The sequence below is a fragment of the Chiloscyllium plagiosum genome, unplaced genomic scaffold, assembly GCF_037043375.1.
Source record: "Chiloscyllium plagiosum isolate Xiang-an unplaced genomic scaffold, Cpla_swu_hap1 HiC_scaffold_1, whole genome shotgun sequence".
In the NCBI taxonomy this organism is placed as follows: domain Eukaryota; kingdom Metazoa; phylum Chordata; class Chondrichthyes; order Orectolobiformes; family Hemiscylliidae; genus Chiloscyllium; species Chiloscyllium plagiosum.
The window spans coordinates 71,521,055-71,538,226 of record NW_028270139.1 but is presented as its reverse complement, the minus strand read 5'-3'; the positions used below and the strand labels follow the sequence as shown (position 1 = coordinate 71,538,226).

General features: G+C 39.3%; 1 protein-coding gene across 8 annotated transcripts in view; it reads left to right on the top strand.

Moving 5' to 3' along the window:
- Nucleotides 1-5,235: 5,235 nt before the first annotated feature.
- LOC122550669 (gamma-aminobutyric acid receptor subunit alpha-2) overlaps nt 5,236-17,172 on the top strand; it is a 256,406-nt gene continuing 244,469 nt past the window's right edge. For 2 of the 8 annotated variants that reach the window (XM_087987812.1, XM_043691764.2), the window contains exons 1-2: nt 10,776-10,913; nt 11,380-11,467. In XM_087987812.1, coding sequence (XP_087843938.1) covers nt 11,388-11,467 — 80 coding nt within the window. In that variant the 5' untranslated portion in view covers nt 10,776-10,913; nt 11,380-11,387. The other 6 variants (XM_087987799.1, XM_087987792.1, XM_043691775.2 and 3 more) reach the window with 5 other exon arrangements.

The window sequence follows — 17,172 nt, the reverse complement described above, 5'->3', positions numbered from 1 at the left end:
GCACCATATTCCTAAATTGAACTTTACTGTTTTTTAGTCTTGTTTTATTTGGTTCTTTAAGTGTGTTAATGAGTTGTCATTTGTCCTCCAATACTGTTTTCAAGTTTGTGCATGTATCTTTAAAACATCAAATGACTTCAGCTTTATTTATAGTTCAGAGCATATAAGCTGAACACTAATTCAATTGCATGACAAATAGAATTTGCGTGCTACTGCTTCCAATGAATGGTTTCAATCATTGTTATCACATAGGAACAGAGATGTTCTAAATCACCAAGAAATCAGTGCAGCATTTTTGTGCTGCTGCCTTATACATAGAGTTGTTAATATTCAGATTAACGTTCCTAATATACCTCTTTCTGCCCAAACTTTTCCACATGAAAGTAAAAGAATTATGGATCATGCTATTATTTTCTGTGCATTTCTTTCAACAAAATTGAAAAAAAACAACTTAACCACATTCTACTTAAAGGGAGAGGAAATTCTCGGGGTTGGAGAAGATGACTTGGGAGTTGAGTATTTTTTGTTCCAAATGTTTCCTCAATATTTCTTTTATTAATTAATTTGCAGGATGGGCATCGTTGACTAGGCCTGAATTTATTGGCAATCGCTAATTGGCTTTAGTGAATCATTGTTGACCTGGGCTATGGGTGTATGCACACAGCTGTTTGGAAGAGGTTTTCATCCAGGAACAGTGAGAGAATAGTGATACAGTTTGAAATCAGGATGCTGTGTGGCTTGGAGGGGAATATGCAGGTTGTAATGGTGCTCCCATTTATTTGTTGCCTTTGTACTTCTAGGTGTTGAAGGTTGCAGATTTGGGAGGTGCAGTTCAAGGAATCTTGGTGAATTCCTGCAGTGCCTCAGCAAGAAGAATACTTTCTCCTACATTGCATCATTGGTAAATAGAGTCAGTGATGAAGGTGGTGAATTCAAATGGAATAAATTGACATGGATAGTACCATGGTTCTTAATTGTTATTAGAGCTGGAGCTAAATCGCAGATATGGTTTAGGGACTTAGAAGTCAACTTATTAAACATAGAGTCCCCAGTTGCTGATCTGATCTTCTATCCATCCCAGCCTCATTAAATTTCTGGTTAATTGGAACTACCCCGGATGTTGATAGTGGGGAATGCAGTGACATTAATGTCAGAAATGTTGAGTGAATGATCATCTTGACCTTTACCTGAGATCACCAGCATTACAGATGCTGATTTAATTCACTTTCTGCAGCTTTGATAACTGGCTGAAGGCACTGGACACAGGGAAAGGAATGGGCCCCGACAGTGCTCCTACAATAGTTCTAAATATTTGTCCTACAGAAGAAATTTCACCCCTTGACTAGCTTGAGCCACAACACCCAACAGTGTGGAAAATGTCCTATTTTCAAAAAACAGGACAGATCCAAGCCAACTAATTATGGCCCATCAGTCTTCACTTGATTGTGAGCAAGAGTAGTTTTGCCAGTTCTGGCTCGATTAGCAGAAGGGCATCTCTTGTGCTTTATGACTTTATGATTCTAAGATGCTTGGGATTGTTGATAGTGTTGTAAAGTGGTACTTGCTCAGCAACAGACCGTGCATTGGCTGGAGTCACAATCGTGCATCCATGAGGCCGAAAGGTACATTGATAAGATATTTTTACACATGGTCATTCTTAGCTTAAGTATATTTCAAAAGCTGGATGGTGAGTGCCTTGGAGGGGAACTTGCAGGAGTTTCTTTGTGCCATTTGTCCAACAAGAAAAGAGTCAGTGCTGACTTTTAAGAAACAAACTGGGCAAGTGGGTGAAGTGTCAATGAGAGAACATTTCAGTGATACTTACCATAACTCAATAAGATTTAGAGAAGTTTTGGAAAAGGACAAACATGAACCAGAAGTGAACATTGTGAATTGGGGCTAATTTTATTGAGCTAAGCCAGGATCTTGCCAAAGTGGACTAGGAACAGTCAGTCACTAATAGGAAAATCTACATCAGACCAGTGGGAGTCATTCAAAAGGAAATGGTGAGAGTGCAGGGGCATGTTCCTGTAAAGGCGAAGTGTGGAACTAACAAATTCAGAGGACCCTGGATGTCAAGGAATGTACATAATTGAATAAGGAATAAGGAGGTGCTTACAGCTGATACTGAGAGCTCAAAACAACAGTAGCTGTAGAGGAGTATAGAAAGTGCAGGGGTTACGTAAAAAAATAATGAAGAAAACAACGAGAGAGAGAATGTTGGCAAGTTTTAGATTAGATTACTTTCAGTGTGGAAACAGGCCCTTCGGCCCAACAAGTCCACACCGTTCCGCCGAAGCGCACCCACCCAGACCCATTCTCCTACATTTACCCCTGCACCTAACACTACAGGCAATTTAGCATGGCCGATTCACCTAACCTGCACATTTTTGGACTGTGGGAGGAAACCAGAGCACCCGGAGGAAACCCACGCAGACACAGAAAACAAAGAAAAATCCAAAACTATGTTAGAAATATATTAGGGGCAAGAAGATAACAAGAGAAAATGTGGGATATCTTTGGGACCAAACTAATCATCTGCGCGGAGCCGGAAGACGTAAATGAGATTTTATATCAGTACTTTGCATTATCATCCACTACAGAGAAAGATGATGTAGATCTACAAATCAGGGAAAGGGATTGTGATACACTTGAAAAAAAAATTGGGAGACAGGAAGTATTAATGGTTTGAGCAAGGTTAAAACTGAATACGTTCCCAGGCTGAGGTGAGATGATGTAACCATGCCTGAAATATTGTTTTGGGCTGGAACCCTCACAATATCTTACAAGTATACAGATGAACACTTGAAACACTATAGTGTACAAGGCTATGGTTCAAATGCTGGGAAGTGGCATTAGAGTAGATTTAGGTCTTGGTGACAGGGCCTCTTGCTGTGTTGCAAAGTTGGATGACTATTGTGTGCGACTTGTGATATTTGGCATCTAACTAGTCCTGTGTTATAGCTTCAACAGGTTGACACCTCATCTTTAGGTGTACCTGGCACTGCTTTTAGTATGCCCTCCTGTACTCTTCATTGGATCAGGATTCATCTCCTGACTTGACGCTGATGGCAGGTTACAGATTATGACTAAATATAATTCTGCTGCTGAGGGCTCACCTTGCTCCATAGGTACTAGATTTGGGTTTATAGGTTTTTTTGAAATCCATCCCAGTTAGCACGGTGGGAGTGCCACAATAGAAGATAGCCTAAATGTGAAAAGAAGGCTTTGTCTCCGCAAGAACTTTGCTGTGGCCACTCTAACCAATACTCTAATGGACAGATATTTCTGTGATAGGTAGATTAATAAGGTTGGAGGTATTATGTTCTCTTTTGTTGATTCCCTAATAACCTGTCACAGGACTAGTCTGAAAGCTTGGCCAGCCTGGTTAGTGGTGGTGCTCCCAATCCAGTCGAAGTGCTGGACATTGAACTCCCTGTGTTCATTCTGTACTCTTGCCACCCTCAGTGTTCCTCCAATTGGTGTTCAATATGGAGGAGCATAGATTCATCAGCTTAATTCTAAAAAAAGCTAGTTATCAATTTATGATGTTGTTAAGTGCCCAGCTCTTCTTTCTGATAAGGCACTCCTCGTGAAATGACAAGATGTGGAGGTGCCAATGTTGGACTGGGTGGAAAAGGCAGGCCTTGAGGTTTTGCCATTTGCTTGTTCCAACTTTAGATTGCCCTGGGAGTCAGCCCACCCTCTCGGAGGAAAACATCAGAATCCAGATTTCCTGTATCTTATCAGTGTCCAGTGATCTGTGCTTGAAATGTGCTAGTTTCAACCACAGGCAAGGCTCAACCACAGGCAAGGCTCAATTTGGGTTTGCCTCGAAATGCTTCTCATGACCAATAGCTGAATAGCTGTGTAAATGTACCCGAGGAGAATGAACATGTGGGAGAAAGACTGAGGACCAGGCACTAGTGAAACAACCTGAAAATACATATGAATTGACAAAGTTTATCTTAAACCAATCTCAGCTGGAAAAGACGATTGTGTGACTATTTACAGAGAAATCTGAAACCGGAAACAGTGAAAAAATGCATTGCAAAGGGTTGAACAATTCTGAGAAGAAATGGGACACATGACCCTTTATCCATGCACATTAATTGCACTGTAGTTAATAATTTTAAATGTAGGAATACAGAATTTATCTTGTTTGGAGCTCACATTTTCCAGTTATCACAGTTAGCATGCTCCATGTGAAGCCTCCATACCTTTGTCTTCTCACTAAAATATAACAAAGCAAACCGATGTAAACACTAAATAAAGTTTTTTTTTCTGACATTTCTGACAAATTTAAAAATATCAGTCACTTGAAAAATTACAATAGAACAATTCACATTGTAATATTAGAAGTGTTTCTTCTTGGTGAATGAGAAATTATTTAGAGAGGATCTACAGGAATATAGCAAAATGAAGATTTTGTTTTAAAATGCACTTATTGCTCTACTAATTAAATTTAATTAAGTATACCAATTGCATATTATCTGCAAGAGAGACATAATGGAACTGCAGGTATCTAATGCATACAACAAAAGAAAAACGTCGTTCAATGAATTGAACGATAGAAATAAAGAATGTTTAATATTCGTACAGCAATGAAAACGTGACCAAAAATAAATAACTGAAAATAAACAAACGCGAACATGGAAGTGCTGTAAGAACAGTTAACGCATCTCTTATCTTTGTTCTCCTCTTCTGCTGTTTCTCTATCTTCCCTGTCAAGGGAGGCTGTGAAAATACAGGCATTTAATTATTCATGGGTAGTGTACATAGACAGAATTTAAATGACTGATCCGTATAACTTGAAGTGTTTTATACTGGCGTTAAGTGCTGTAAATCAGGTTAGAAAGTAGGTTAAAAAGCGCCGTATCACTTCATGGATTTGCATGTTTTCCACATTGGGTTACTCGTTTTCATGATTATACGTGTCCAGTTAGATCATTGTCGTTGAATCTTTCCCCACGAGACAAAATCAAGCAGAGTTCCATCATAAGTAGCAGAGCAAACATGGACAAATACACAACCAGAATTATAGTGTGACAAAACTTATAAATGTAAACAAATACATGTTAGTTAAAATAATGTACCCATTCAATTTGCCAACAAATTGCAAATTAAAACACACAATTGCTTATTAAATATAATAGATGAAAAATCAAGGCTTTATAAGCACAGAAGGTGATGGTTGCAACAGAGCGGATTAAAGAGCCCCTGGACGATTGCTCGGAAAATCGGAAAGGGAGCGATGAGAATAGGGAAAAGTGAAAATACAAAATAATCAGATTAAGACCCTCGTATCTGTCGTGTGTTTCGGTTAAACAGACAAGCCCCCAAAAGCAGAAGCACATTTCATGAGAGGATCGCACATTGTGGTTAACATTTAAGAAACATCGACGATGAGCTGTCTGTAGCATCAAACTGCAAAACCCAGGATCACAACGGCAGCAGTGATCAGTACACAACGGCAGCACTGATGCCAAGAGATATTTAAATAAATATTAATACTTATCTAATTTGCACAGTGGAAGAGGCAAGGGGGCGATGGATGCTGAAATAGTTCACACGGGTTGTGTGAGTGTGGGGTGAAAGGGATTCGCGGGCGGAGGCGGTTGGTGAAGGAGGGGGGCTCTGTTTGTGGGGAAGGACGCGCGTTCAGTCCGGCGTGCGTGCGTGTCCCTGCGGTAGACAACTGTGGGTAGCTGGGCTGGCAGCTAATCTGGGTGGGTGTGTTCAACTTTGGGGTGTTTTATTGGGGTGGGCGTTTTTAATTAGAGTGGGTTTGTTTGGGATGCGTGAAATGTGTTAGGAAATGTAATAATGGAATGGGCGGCATGTGAGTGTGTATAACTGGGGAGAGTGGTGGCTTTAACTTTGGGATGTTTATTTGGGGCTGGGTGTATTTAATTGGCGTGGGTGCTTGTGAGTGCGTTTAACTGGGTGGGTGTTAGCAGGCATGCGTTTAACTGGGGTGGATTGTATGTATCTGTACCACTGGGGTGTGTGTGTATACTGGAGTGGGTGTTTGTGTAAAACTGGAGTGGGGCTGTGTGGCTGTTTAACTGGAGTGGAATGGGTGTGTGTCTCCATAACTGGGGTGTTGTGGGTGTATAACTTGATGTGTGTGAGATGTATGTATAATTGGGCTGAGTGTATTTGCACCTTGGGGTTTGGTGGACTGTGTGTGTAAAACTGGAGTCTGTGTTTGTATAACTGGAGTGCATATGTGTGTGTGAATAACTGGAGAGTCTCTGTGTGTGTATAACTGGAGGGTATTTACATGTATGCATAACTGGAGTGTATTTGTGTATATATAACTGGAGTCTGTGTGTGTATCTGTGTGTGTGAATAACTGGAGTGTTTATATATCAGGAGTGTGTCTGTATGTTTGTATATAACTGGAGTCTCTGTATGTGTATAACTGGAGTGTGTGTGTATATAACTAGAGTGTTTGCATGTATAACTGGAGTGTGTCTATTTGTGTGTATAATTAGATTGTGTATGTATAACTGGAGTTTGAAGGTGTGTGTGTGTCACAGGTGTGTATCTGTGTGTATAACTGGCATTTGTGTGTATAAGTGGAATGTGTCTGTATAACTGGAGTGTGCCTGTGTGTGTATAACTGGAGTCTGTGTGTGTGTGTGAATAACTGGAGTGTGTATATATCTGGAGTGTGTCTGTGTATGAAAAACTGGATTGTGTCTGTTTTGTTTGTGTATAACTGGAGTGTGTGTGCATATATAACTAGCATGTGTGCATGTATAACTGGAGTGTGTCTACTTGCATGTATAATTAGTTTGTGTATGTATAACTGGAGTGTGTCTGTGTCACAGGTGTTTATCTGTGTGTGTGTATAACTGGAATGTGTGTGTATAACTGGAGTGTGCCTGTGTCTGTATAACTGGTGTGTAGCTGTATGTATATAATTGGAGTGTGTATGTGTCTTTATAACTCGTTTGTGATAATTGGAGTTTGTCTGTGTGCATATAACTGGAGTGTGCGTGTGTATAACTGGCGTGTGCGTGTGTATAACTGGAGAGTGTGTGTGTATAATTGGAGTTTGTCCGTGTGTGTATAATTGGAGTTTGTCTGTGTGTGTATAACTGGAGTGAGTCTGTGTGTGTATAACTGGAGTGTGCGTGTGTATAACTGGAGAGTGTGTGTGTATAATTGGAGCTTGTCCGTGTGTGTATATAACTGGAGTGTGTCTGGGTACGTATCACAGGAGTGTGTCTGTGTGTGTTTGACTGGACTGTGTGTATAACTGGAGTGTGCGTGTGTATAACTGGAGAGTGTGTGTGTATAATTGGAGTTTGTCCATGTGTGTATATAACTGGAGTGTGTCTGGGTACGTATCACAGGAGTGTGTTTGTGTGTGTTTGACATGACTGTGTATATAACTGGAGTGTGCGTGTGTATAACTGGAGAGTGTATGTGTATAATTGGAGTTTGTCTGGGTGTGTATATAACTGGAGTGTGTCTGGGTATGTATCACAGGAGTGTGTTTGTGTGTGTTTAACTGGATTGTGTGTGTGTATAACTGGAGTGCGTCTGTGTGCATATAACAGGAGTGGCATGTGTATGACGGGAGTGTGCCTCTGTGTGTGTCTAACTGAAGTGTGTGTGTTTGTATGTGCATAACTGGAGTGTGCCTCTGTGTGTATATAATTGGAGTGGCATGTGTATAACTGGGGTGTGTATGTGTGTGTATAACTGGAGTGTGTGTGTGTTAAACTGGAGTGTGCCTCTCTGTGTGTATAACTGGAGTGTATCAGTGTGCATAACTCGAGTGTCTGTGTGTAACTGGAGAGTGTGTGTATCTGTGTGCATAGCTGGAGTGTGTGTAGGTGTGTGTGTATAACTGGAGAGGGTCTGTGTGTAACTGGAGTGTGTGTGTATATAACTGGCATGTGTGTATCAAGGTGTATATATAACTGGAGATTGCGTATGTGTGTGTGTATATATATAACTGGAGTGTGTGTTTATCGTGTATAACAGGTGTGTGTGTATAACTGGAGTGTGAGTGCATAATGAGTGTGCGTAACGACTGTCTGTGTGTATAACTGGAATGTGTGTGTATAACTGGAGAGTGTGTGTCTATAGCTGGAGAGTGTGTGTGTATAACTGGAGTGTATATGTGTCTAACTAGAGACTGTGTGTATGTGTCTAATTGGAGAGTATGTGTGTGTGTGTGTCTAACTGGAGAGTGTGTGTATGTGTGTCTAACTGGAGAGTGTATATCTATGTGTCTAACCGGAGAGTATGTATGTGTGTCTAATTGAAGAGAGTGTGTCTGTGTACCTAATTGGAGAGTGTGTGTGTCTGTGTGTGTGTCTAACTGGAGAGTGTGTGTTCCTAAGTGGAGAAAGTGTATGTGTGTATAACTGGAATTTGTGTGTGTGTCCAACTGGAGAGTGTGTGTGTGTGCTAATTGGAGAGAGAGTGTGTGTGTGTTTGTGTCTAACTGGAGTGTGTGTGCGCACGCGCGTGTGTAACTGGAGTGTGTGTGTGTCTAACTGGAGAGAGAGTGTGTATCTAACTGGAGTGTGTGTGTGTCTAACTGGAGAGAGAGAGTGTGTATCTAACTGGAATGTGTGTCTCTAACTGGAGAGAGAGTGTGTATCTAACTGGAGTGTGTGTGTCTAATTGGAGTGTGTGTGTGTCTAATTGGAGTGTGTGTGTGTATCTAACTGGAGTGAGAGTGTGTATCTAACTGGAGAGAGTGTGTCTAACTGGAGAGAGAGAGTGTGTGTTTAACTGGAGTATGTGTCTACCTGGTGTGTATGCCTAACTGGAGAGTGTGTGTGTCTAACTGGAGTGTGTGTGTGTCTAACTGGAGAGAAAGCGAGTGTTTAACTGGAGTGTGTGTGTATCTAACTGGAGTGTGTGTGTATCTAACTGGAGTGTGTGTGTATCTAACTGGAGTGTGTGTATATCTAACTGGAGTGTGTGTATATCTAACTGGAGTGTGTGTGTCTCTAACTGAAGAGAGTGTGTGTGTCTAACTGGAGAGGGTGGTGTGTGTGTCTAACTGGAGAGGGTGGTGTGTGTATCTAACTGGAGAGGGTGGTGTGTGTATCTAACTGGAGAGTGTGTGTGTGTGTGTATCTAACTGGAGAGTGTGTGTATCTAACTGGAGAGTGTGTGTGTGTATCTAACTGGAGAGAGTGTGTGTATCTAACTGGAGAGAGTGTGTGTATCTAACTGGAGAGGATGGTGTGTGTATCTAACTGGAGTGTGTGTGTGTATCTAACTGGAGAGGATGGTGTGTGTATCTAACTGGAGAGTGTGTGTGTATCTAACTGGAGTGTGTGTGTGTATCTAACTGGAGAGTGTGTGTGTATCTAACTGGAGAGTGTGTGTGTATCTAACTGGAGTGTGTGTGTGTGTATCTAACTGGAGAGGATTGTGTGTGTATCTAACTGGAGAGGATGGTGTGTGTATCTAACTGGAGAGTGTGTGTGTGTATCTAACTGGAGAGGATGGTGTGTGTATCTAACTGGAGAGTGTGTGTGTGTGTATCTAACTGGAGAGTGTGTGTGTGTGTATCTAACTGGAGAGGATGGTGTGTGTATCTAACTGGAGAGTGTGTGTGTGTGTGTGTATCTAACTGGAGAGTGTGTGTGTGTATCTAACTGGAGAGGGTGGTGTGTGTATCTAACTGGAGAGTGTGTGTGTATCTAACTGGAGAGGATGGTGTGTGTATCTAACTGGAGAGGATGGTGTGTGTATCTAACTGGAGAGTGTGTGTGTATCTAACTGGAGAGTGTGTGTGTGTATCTAACTGGAGAGGATGGTGTGTGTATCTAACTGGAGAGTGTGTGTGTGTGTATCTAACTGGAGAGTGTGTGTGTATCTAACTGGAGAGGGTGGTGTGTGTATCTAACTGGAGTGTGTGTGTGTGTATCTAACTGGAGAGGATGGTGTGTGTATCTAACTGGAGAGGATGGTGTGTGTATCTAACTGGAGAGTGTGTGTGTGTATCTAACTGGAGAGGGTGGTGTGTGTTTCTAACTGGAGAGTGTGTGTATCTAACTGGAGAGGATGGTGTGTGTATCTAACTGGAGAGTGTGTGTGTATGTGTATCTAACTGGAGAGGGTGGTGTGTGTATCTAACTGGAGAGTGTGTGTGTATGTGTATCTAACTGGAGAGGGTGTGTGTGTATCTAAGTGGAGTGTGTGTGTATCTAACTGGAGAAGGTGGTGTGTGTATCTAACTGGAGTGTGTGTGTGTATCTAACTGGAGAGAGTGTGTGTATCTAACTGGAGAGAGTGTGTGTATCTAACTGGAGTGTGTGTGTGTGTATGTGTATCTAACTGGAGTGTGTGTGTGTATGTGTATCTAACTGGAGAGAGTGGGTATGTGTGTGTTTAACCGGAGTGTGTGCCTTTCGAATGGCCCGGGAGCGGTGTCCGGGAGCCGCCCCTGCAGCAATTGGATCCAGGTTATGGAGAAGGGGACGGTCAGCACCCGGGTGCCACCATGGCTCAGCATAAATTAGCGGTGCCGGAGGTGGTGTCAGTGTAGAGAGGCGCGCCCCCGAGTGAGCGCGGCCCCGAGCCGGCCTGGTGCGCGTACTTGGCTGCCGCCCGCTGCCGCTGCAGCATCGCACTCGGAGCAAGGCAACTTTCCGGGCTGCAGGCGGCTGAGTGCAGGAGCGCAGCAATTAAGCAGGAGCCCCCGGCCCCTATCCCTCCCTCCCCCCCACCCCCAGTCACCCCTCCCCCCAAGTCCCCCCCGCACCTCCCTCGGGAGCCCAGGTAAGAGTTGCGAGCGCTGGCAGCTAACACTCTGTGCTTCTCTCACTGAGGAATCCCGAAAAGATGCGAGGGGGGTGGGATTGGGGGTAACTATCTCAGCCTCCGCCGTGCGCTCAACCCTTGCACACTTTGGCTCATCTTTTGAGGTAAATAACCTGCAGACTGCAACCATTCTTAGCTCTTGCATCGCGCCCTGTGTACGGTTCGCAAACCTGGGCTCTGAGATTTGCAATAAGGCAAATGTTTCGATGCAGGATCCAAATTGTTCAAAAGTCTTTAATATTGCAACGGCTACTAGCTGTTTAAAATACAGAGATACTTCGAAAAAATCATTTTCTGCGTACGTATATCTATATATACAAACGTGAATACGTCTGATTTTAAAATGAATGTTTTCTAATTTCGCGAATGCATCATTTTGCCGATAAAGAGGGAAAAATGCTACAGTACTTTGTGGATCATATTGTAAAACGGGCTTTTTCACATCAATTAGCATTAGGTGCTGAAGTCAGTGAAAGCTAACGAGCACGAATCCGACACTTGTAGAGGCTTATGTAGAATGACCGTTTTCCTTTATTCTTTAGCTGTGCTGTTTAACTTTTTTATTTAAAGGAGCAGCGATGAAGAGAAGTCTGACCATGAACAAGTTTCTGCCTTCAGCCCTTATTAGTCTGGCGTTGGTTGTCTCCTGGCTAGCAGGGTGAGTAGAGAGTATGAATATTAAATATTTTCTACCTATGGCTTCCTGCTAACCTTTTAGAAACTTTGGTTGTGCCAACCAGGAGGGAACATGCCCAACTTCAAATTTAAGCAATTATCCACCTTAAATCTCTGAAATATACTTGTGTGTGTCCACCATGAGAACTTCAAACAAAAGCTGAAATAACTTCTTTGTTTTTAAAATGTATTTTCTGTTTACTAGACCTGTAGGATTTTCTGAGTCCAGCATTTAACTGGCCTATTGGAAAGAGACTGAAAAATGACAACAAATCAAGGTTTAGTGCTAAACATCACTTATTTTAAATAGTTGTAATATGCTTAAAATAAAAGCTGTTGGCAGAGTTATCCAAAATGACACTAAAATCTGAAAAGTAAGGAGTTGAGTATAGTTTTCTGAATGAGTGAATTGCACTTCATTGCACAGAGGAAATGATCAGTTATGCAGCATGTATTTGTATGAAAAATAAGAATAAGCCTAAATCATACATAAGCTAAAATAGGACTGTTAGTTCTAATGTACTGTATTAGTGTGTAAGTGACAGTAGATTTAATTGTTTATGTTTCATCAGAATAAAGAAAACAGGCTTCAAGGCTAACATCTCTACTTATAGTTGCCATGTTGAAATGTTACTAATTTCAAAGTATGAATAAATCTTGTGGCAATTTCAAGTCAGTGGAGAAAAAGAATATTAAAATGATCTGAGGTTGCTAAATATTTCAATGTATTAAAACTATGGTTTTATGAAAATTGTCATTTTTTTCCAATTTGGCTCAATCAGAAAAATGAAAACCTGCTACTCAGTTAAAACCTCTAGGTGGTGTCAGCACACAACTTCAGCAAAGAAACCTGTTATTACTGCTTGAATGAGCAGGGTCAATGTTAAAATTTTGAAAACTGGCTGTTTGATTCTGGGTTTTAAAAAATACTTAAGAGAAAACTGTTTGAATATATCAGTGGAACAGTGCATTAGTATTTTAGAAGATGTAGTGCTTATTGAAATCTCTTTTGAGATTGTACTGGAGTGACTGTTATTGTTGATGTTCTCACATAGCCTGGACAAGATGGGTCCTAGATACGCAAAGTTAGTCAAGTCAATTAATAAGGTAAATTTAAAAATTTACAAACACTGCAGGTCAAATCAGTAAAAAGGGATCAAAATCTGAGCTAATGTGATCTCTCCAATTCCCTCATGAACCCGATATAAATTAAACAATTTCAAGATCACTACTTTACAATTACCAGTGGAGAAATTCTTGTGGAAAGATGGAACTATGTGGAAAGAGTATAATTTTTAGCAAAGTCGGTGTGGTTCCTTTAAGAGTAAATTGTCGGTTCCAATAAACTTTTAAGAAATACTATTTTCCTTAGATGTGAATAGCACTTTTCTTGATTTTTCACTTAACGTAATGAGAATGTTTCTATCAATGGACCAGGTTGACCATTTTCTTGAAAGGCAATCAGGCAGGAATATCCCATATTAACCCAAATGGAGTCCATGAATACTGTCAGTGAAGCCAATTCAGTTTTATTTATACTTATATTTGTTTTCCATAATTTCATATTTCCATGATTTGTTCCATTTAAATCTTTTGAATTTGCAAGTTAATTACGACTGAATTTGGTACAGTTATCTCATGAATGGATGAATTCTCAATTGGGGATCCAAACTAAGTTAATTTATGGAGTTTGGGAAATTTTCTGAATTTAGCTAAATATTGATAGAAACTGTGCATGTGGTCTATGAGGCTCTGTGGAATATATCTAATCCTGAACATTGCTGCAAAGAAAATTAGACTACTTATTATATTTTCACAAAATTAACATCATATTTGTAATCATTATTGCTAATTGGCATTCTTTTTAGTTATCCAAATATAACTGTTTCAGAAGAAGTATAATTCAGAATGTCAGATATGTCATGAATTATAATCACATATATTTTCACTATTACTTATATATACATAATTCACACGTCAGTTGTGGAATTGTGAAATAAAAATAGAAAACGTTTTTAATGCATAGAAGGTCAATCCATGTCTGAATGTGAAAGACAAGTTAATTCTTTGCTTGGGATGCTGTGTCAGAACTGATGCAGAGGAATCATGCTAGATTTCTCACAGTGGCAGGCTTATTGATATACTTGCATATCACAATTAGCAGCCGGAATTACTGGTGACATTTAAATCTGTTAGATGTGCATCACGATAAGTTTGTGCTGTGAGGTTTTATTTGCAATTATCGTATTTATTTTAAATAAGTGATATGTTAGTGCTTCAGTTGTATTGAATGTTATGTTATTTTGCTATGATGAGCAATATGATTGAGATTATTAATTTTTCAAAATGTTTTTGAATATAATTACATAATCAAATTATAATACTAACCATAATAGTGTCAATATAAGACAAAATATAACAATAATTGACAACAGTAATCAAAATGTGTTTAATGTAAAAATCAAGTATTTTGTCTTGTGAAACTCTGCAGTAGTCAGTCATGACTGGCATAAGGCATCCACCCCCTGAATCTGTGGGTGAAACAAGCCTGTTTTTTTGGAACATGTTATGCTATGCCAAGCAGTACACACTTACTCCCTTTAGAGTGGATTTTTTACTTACACCTTTAAGAAAATGTGTATTCAACATGGTCAGTCCAAATAATGCGTTAGAAATATTCCACAAACATTCAGCTTTGTAATATTTTACTAGGTAGTCATTATTTTCTTTACATGCAAAAGATTCAGCATAGAATTAGAATCTTACATACAAAGAACCCTTTAACAAAATCAGCTTAATAAGAACAATGTGAAAGTGTAAAACACCAGTTAAAGTAGTTATTGACCTGTACAGGTTTAACTTTATGTGACACTGGTATGACTAGTAACCATGTATCAAAAAAGAATTATGGACACATATTGGTTAACGGTATTTTCTGGAAGCCATGTGCCCATTATTGAAAGTCATTGAGCAATGAGAAGAGACTAATTCTATTTATATGACACCTAGTGCCCTCCTTTCAATCTGATTTTGAAGTAAATCATTTCCTTTGGTGGTTTGACTTGAAAGTCAAAGCAAATTCTCATTTGTCAACATGATTATATTCATTGGTGACTATTTACATAATTAGATTATTTTGAGCTCTTTTGTCAAAATAAATAGGCATCAGCAATATCAGTGTGTTAATATTTCAAATGTGACTTGGACATGTGTTATAGATGCAATTGATATCAAACATAAATAATTGCATTTAATAACAATCTCACCCTAGGACTATGATTTGATTTCTTTTTGTGTTTGTCATGATATGAAAAATCTCAGGGAAGTTTGAAAGTATTGGGTCAATATTTTAAAGTACATATAAAAATATCATGATCTATTAGGTGCCATAGGGATACAAACAAGCCTATTGATTTGTAGTTTTCATTTAAAAATATGGACTTGTCATATGATCTAAGTCCTAGAAAACAGTATAATAAAAATAGAGGTCAGTGTATTGAGTCACCATAAAGGAGTGGGTCTAACTAAAAATTGAGAAGTAGTAAATGCTATTTTTGAAATGCCAGTCAAACATTCCCAACCTTGTTCAAAAAAGTTGCATTTGACATGTTCACTTAAAAAAAAAAGCTCTGGATATAATTCACAACTAAATGTTGCAGGGTTTTCTCTTCTAATTCCTGCCAGCCATAACCACATCCTGAAATGTCACATGTTTTCATTATTACATTACAAAAGTTACAGTCGTGCTCATGTAGTACAAATTTAAAAACAAAAAATATTAAATGAAATAGTCGCAAAGTAATGATATTTGCTTAAAATAAATCAAAGATTTGCTAGCCTGTAAATGTTGAATGTCTATAGTGAATTATAATAATCTATGATGGTGATAAATCACTTGATTTTAATTTTTAATTTATAATGTAATCTAAACTACATAATTAGATTATTATTCCATAAGCACCTGAAGAGAAAACTATTGCAGAGTTACTGGGTAAGTGGGGAGTGGGGTACATTGGGTTGTTCTCACAGAGCTGTGGCACAGATGCCACTGGTCAAATGGTATTCTTCGGTAATCAGCCTGCTTCTGTACTGGAACTATCCTTCACTAACAGGCATCCAGTACTTTCTAGTGAATGTATTCAGATTGCACAGTGCATCTGTAGAATATTGAAAATTTATACACTGATGATCCATATATTTAAACCTTACACTTGCCAGTTCAGCAATTTCAAGAATGACCAAAGAAAAATGCACAGTAACTTTATTCCATGCAGTCTGGCTGGACATTTTCTTCATTCAGAACTGTGAAAAGTGTAAACAGAAGTGGGCAGATCATTAAAAGTGCACTTCCAAACGTAAATTAGGTATCTATCAAAGGCTGACAGATATAACAACTGCAGAAAATAATGAAGGCATATAACTTTATAAAGGAAATGTACATAAAATCTCTGATTCCAATTAAACATTGATGGCTTTGATGACCAATTGTTGGTATAGGATCAGATAAAATATCATGGATACTCTTATGTGACAAGCAAGAGTGCATGTCACACATTCTATGTCGTTCGTATCTGTGAAGGAATTGGAGTCTTTGAGGAACAGTACTGTTTTGAGGACAGTAAAGACCCTTCAGGACTTGGATGGGTTGTTTAATCAGAGAACATCCTAAAAGTGCACAAGGCATAGTTTGGTCCGAATAGTTCTATGTAGTTTCAGTAAATAGTTGCTTTTTTAACCTCTTGAAGTTCTAATTCGTGACGGAGTCAGTATTGTCTGACTCTAGAATGGGCTTGTAATATTAATAAGGCAAAGCTACATGCGGAAATGTTAGCAAATAAAAATGACTTTAAATAGTCATGGTTGTTAGGAATCATGTCGATTAACACAATATTTTTGATAGTGTTTTTAGATGTAAACAAACTGAACAATTTTTATAATACAGATATAATTCATGTGCTTTGATTACATTATTAAGTTTTTAATATTATTGATAGAACTACTGTGTTTCAATATTTCAGAGTTTAGTTTCTGGTTATGCATTTTCATCATTAATGCCATGATTAGAATCCCTACAGTGCGGAAACACACCCTTCGGCCCAACAAGTCCAGCCTGAACCTCCGAAGAGTGACCCACCCAGACCCATTCCCCTACTCTATATTTACCCTTGACTAATGCACCTAATCTAAACGTCCCTGAACACAATGGGCAATTTAGCATGGCCAATTCACCTAACCTGTATATCTTTGGGTGTGGGAGGAAATTGGAGCAAATCCAGGGAGAACATGCAAACTCCACACAAACAGTTGCCCAAGGCTAGAATCAAATCCAGATCCCTGGCACAGTGAGGCAGCAGTGCTAACCACTGAGCTACCATGCTGCTGCTTGGGATTGCATTTGTCCACTGATTCCTTCCTCGGTGTTTCCATGCTGACTATAGAGCAATCTCAAGCACCTAACAATATAAAATGTATTCTAATACAAATTCATAAATCACTAATTCATTTAAAGAATTTTTTATGATAGTGGGTTCAGATAATTTATTGCCTTTTTTCTCTTCAAATAATTATTTCTAAAATAAACCTTTGTTAATTCACTGTTTCAAATGATTCCAGTAGGATTTTACAATCCATAATGGACACTTCAGTTTTATTGTATGGGTGGCACGATGGCTCAGTGGTTAGCGCTGT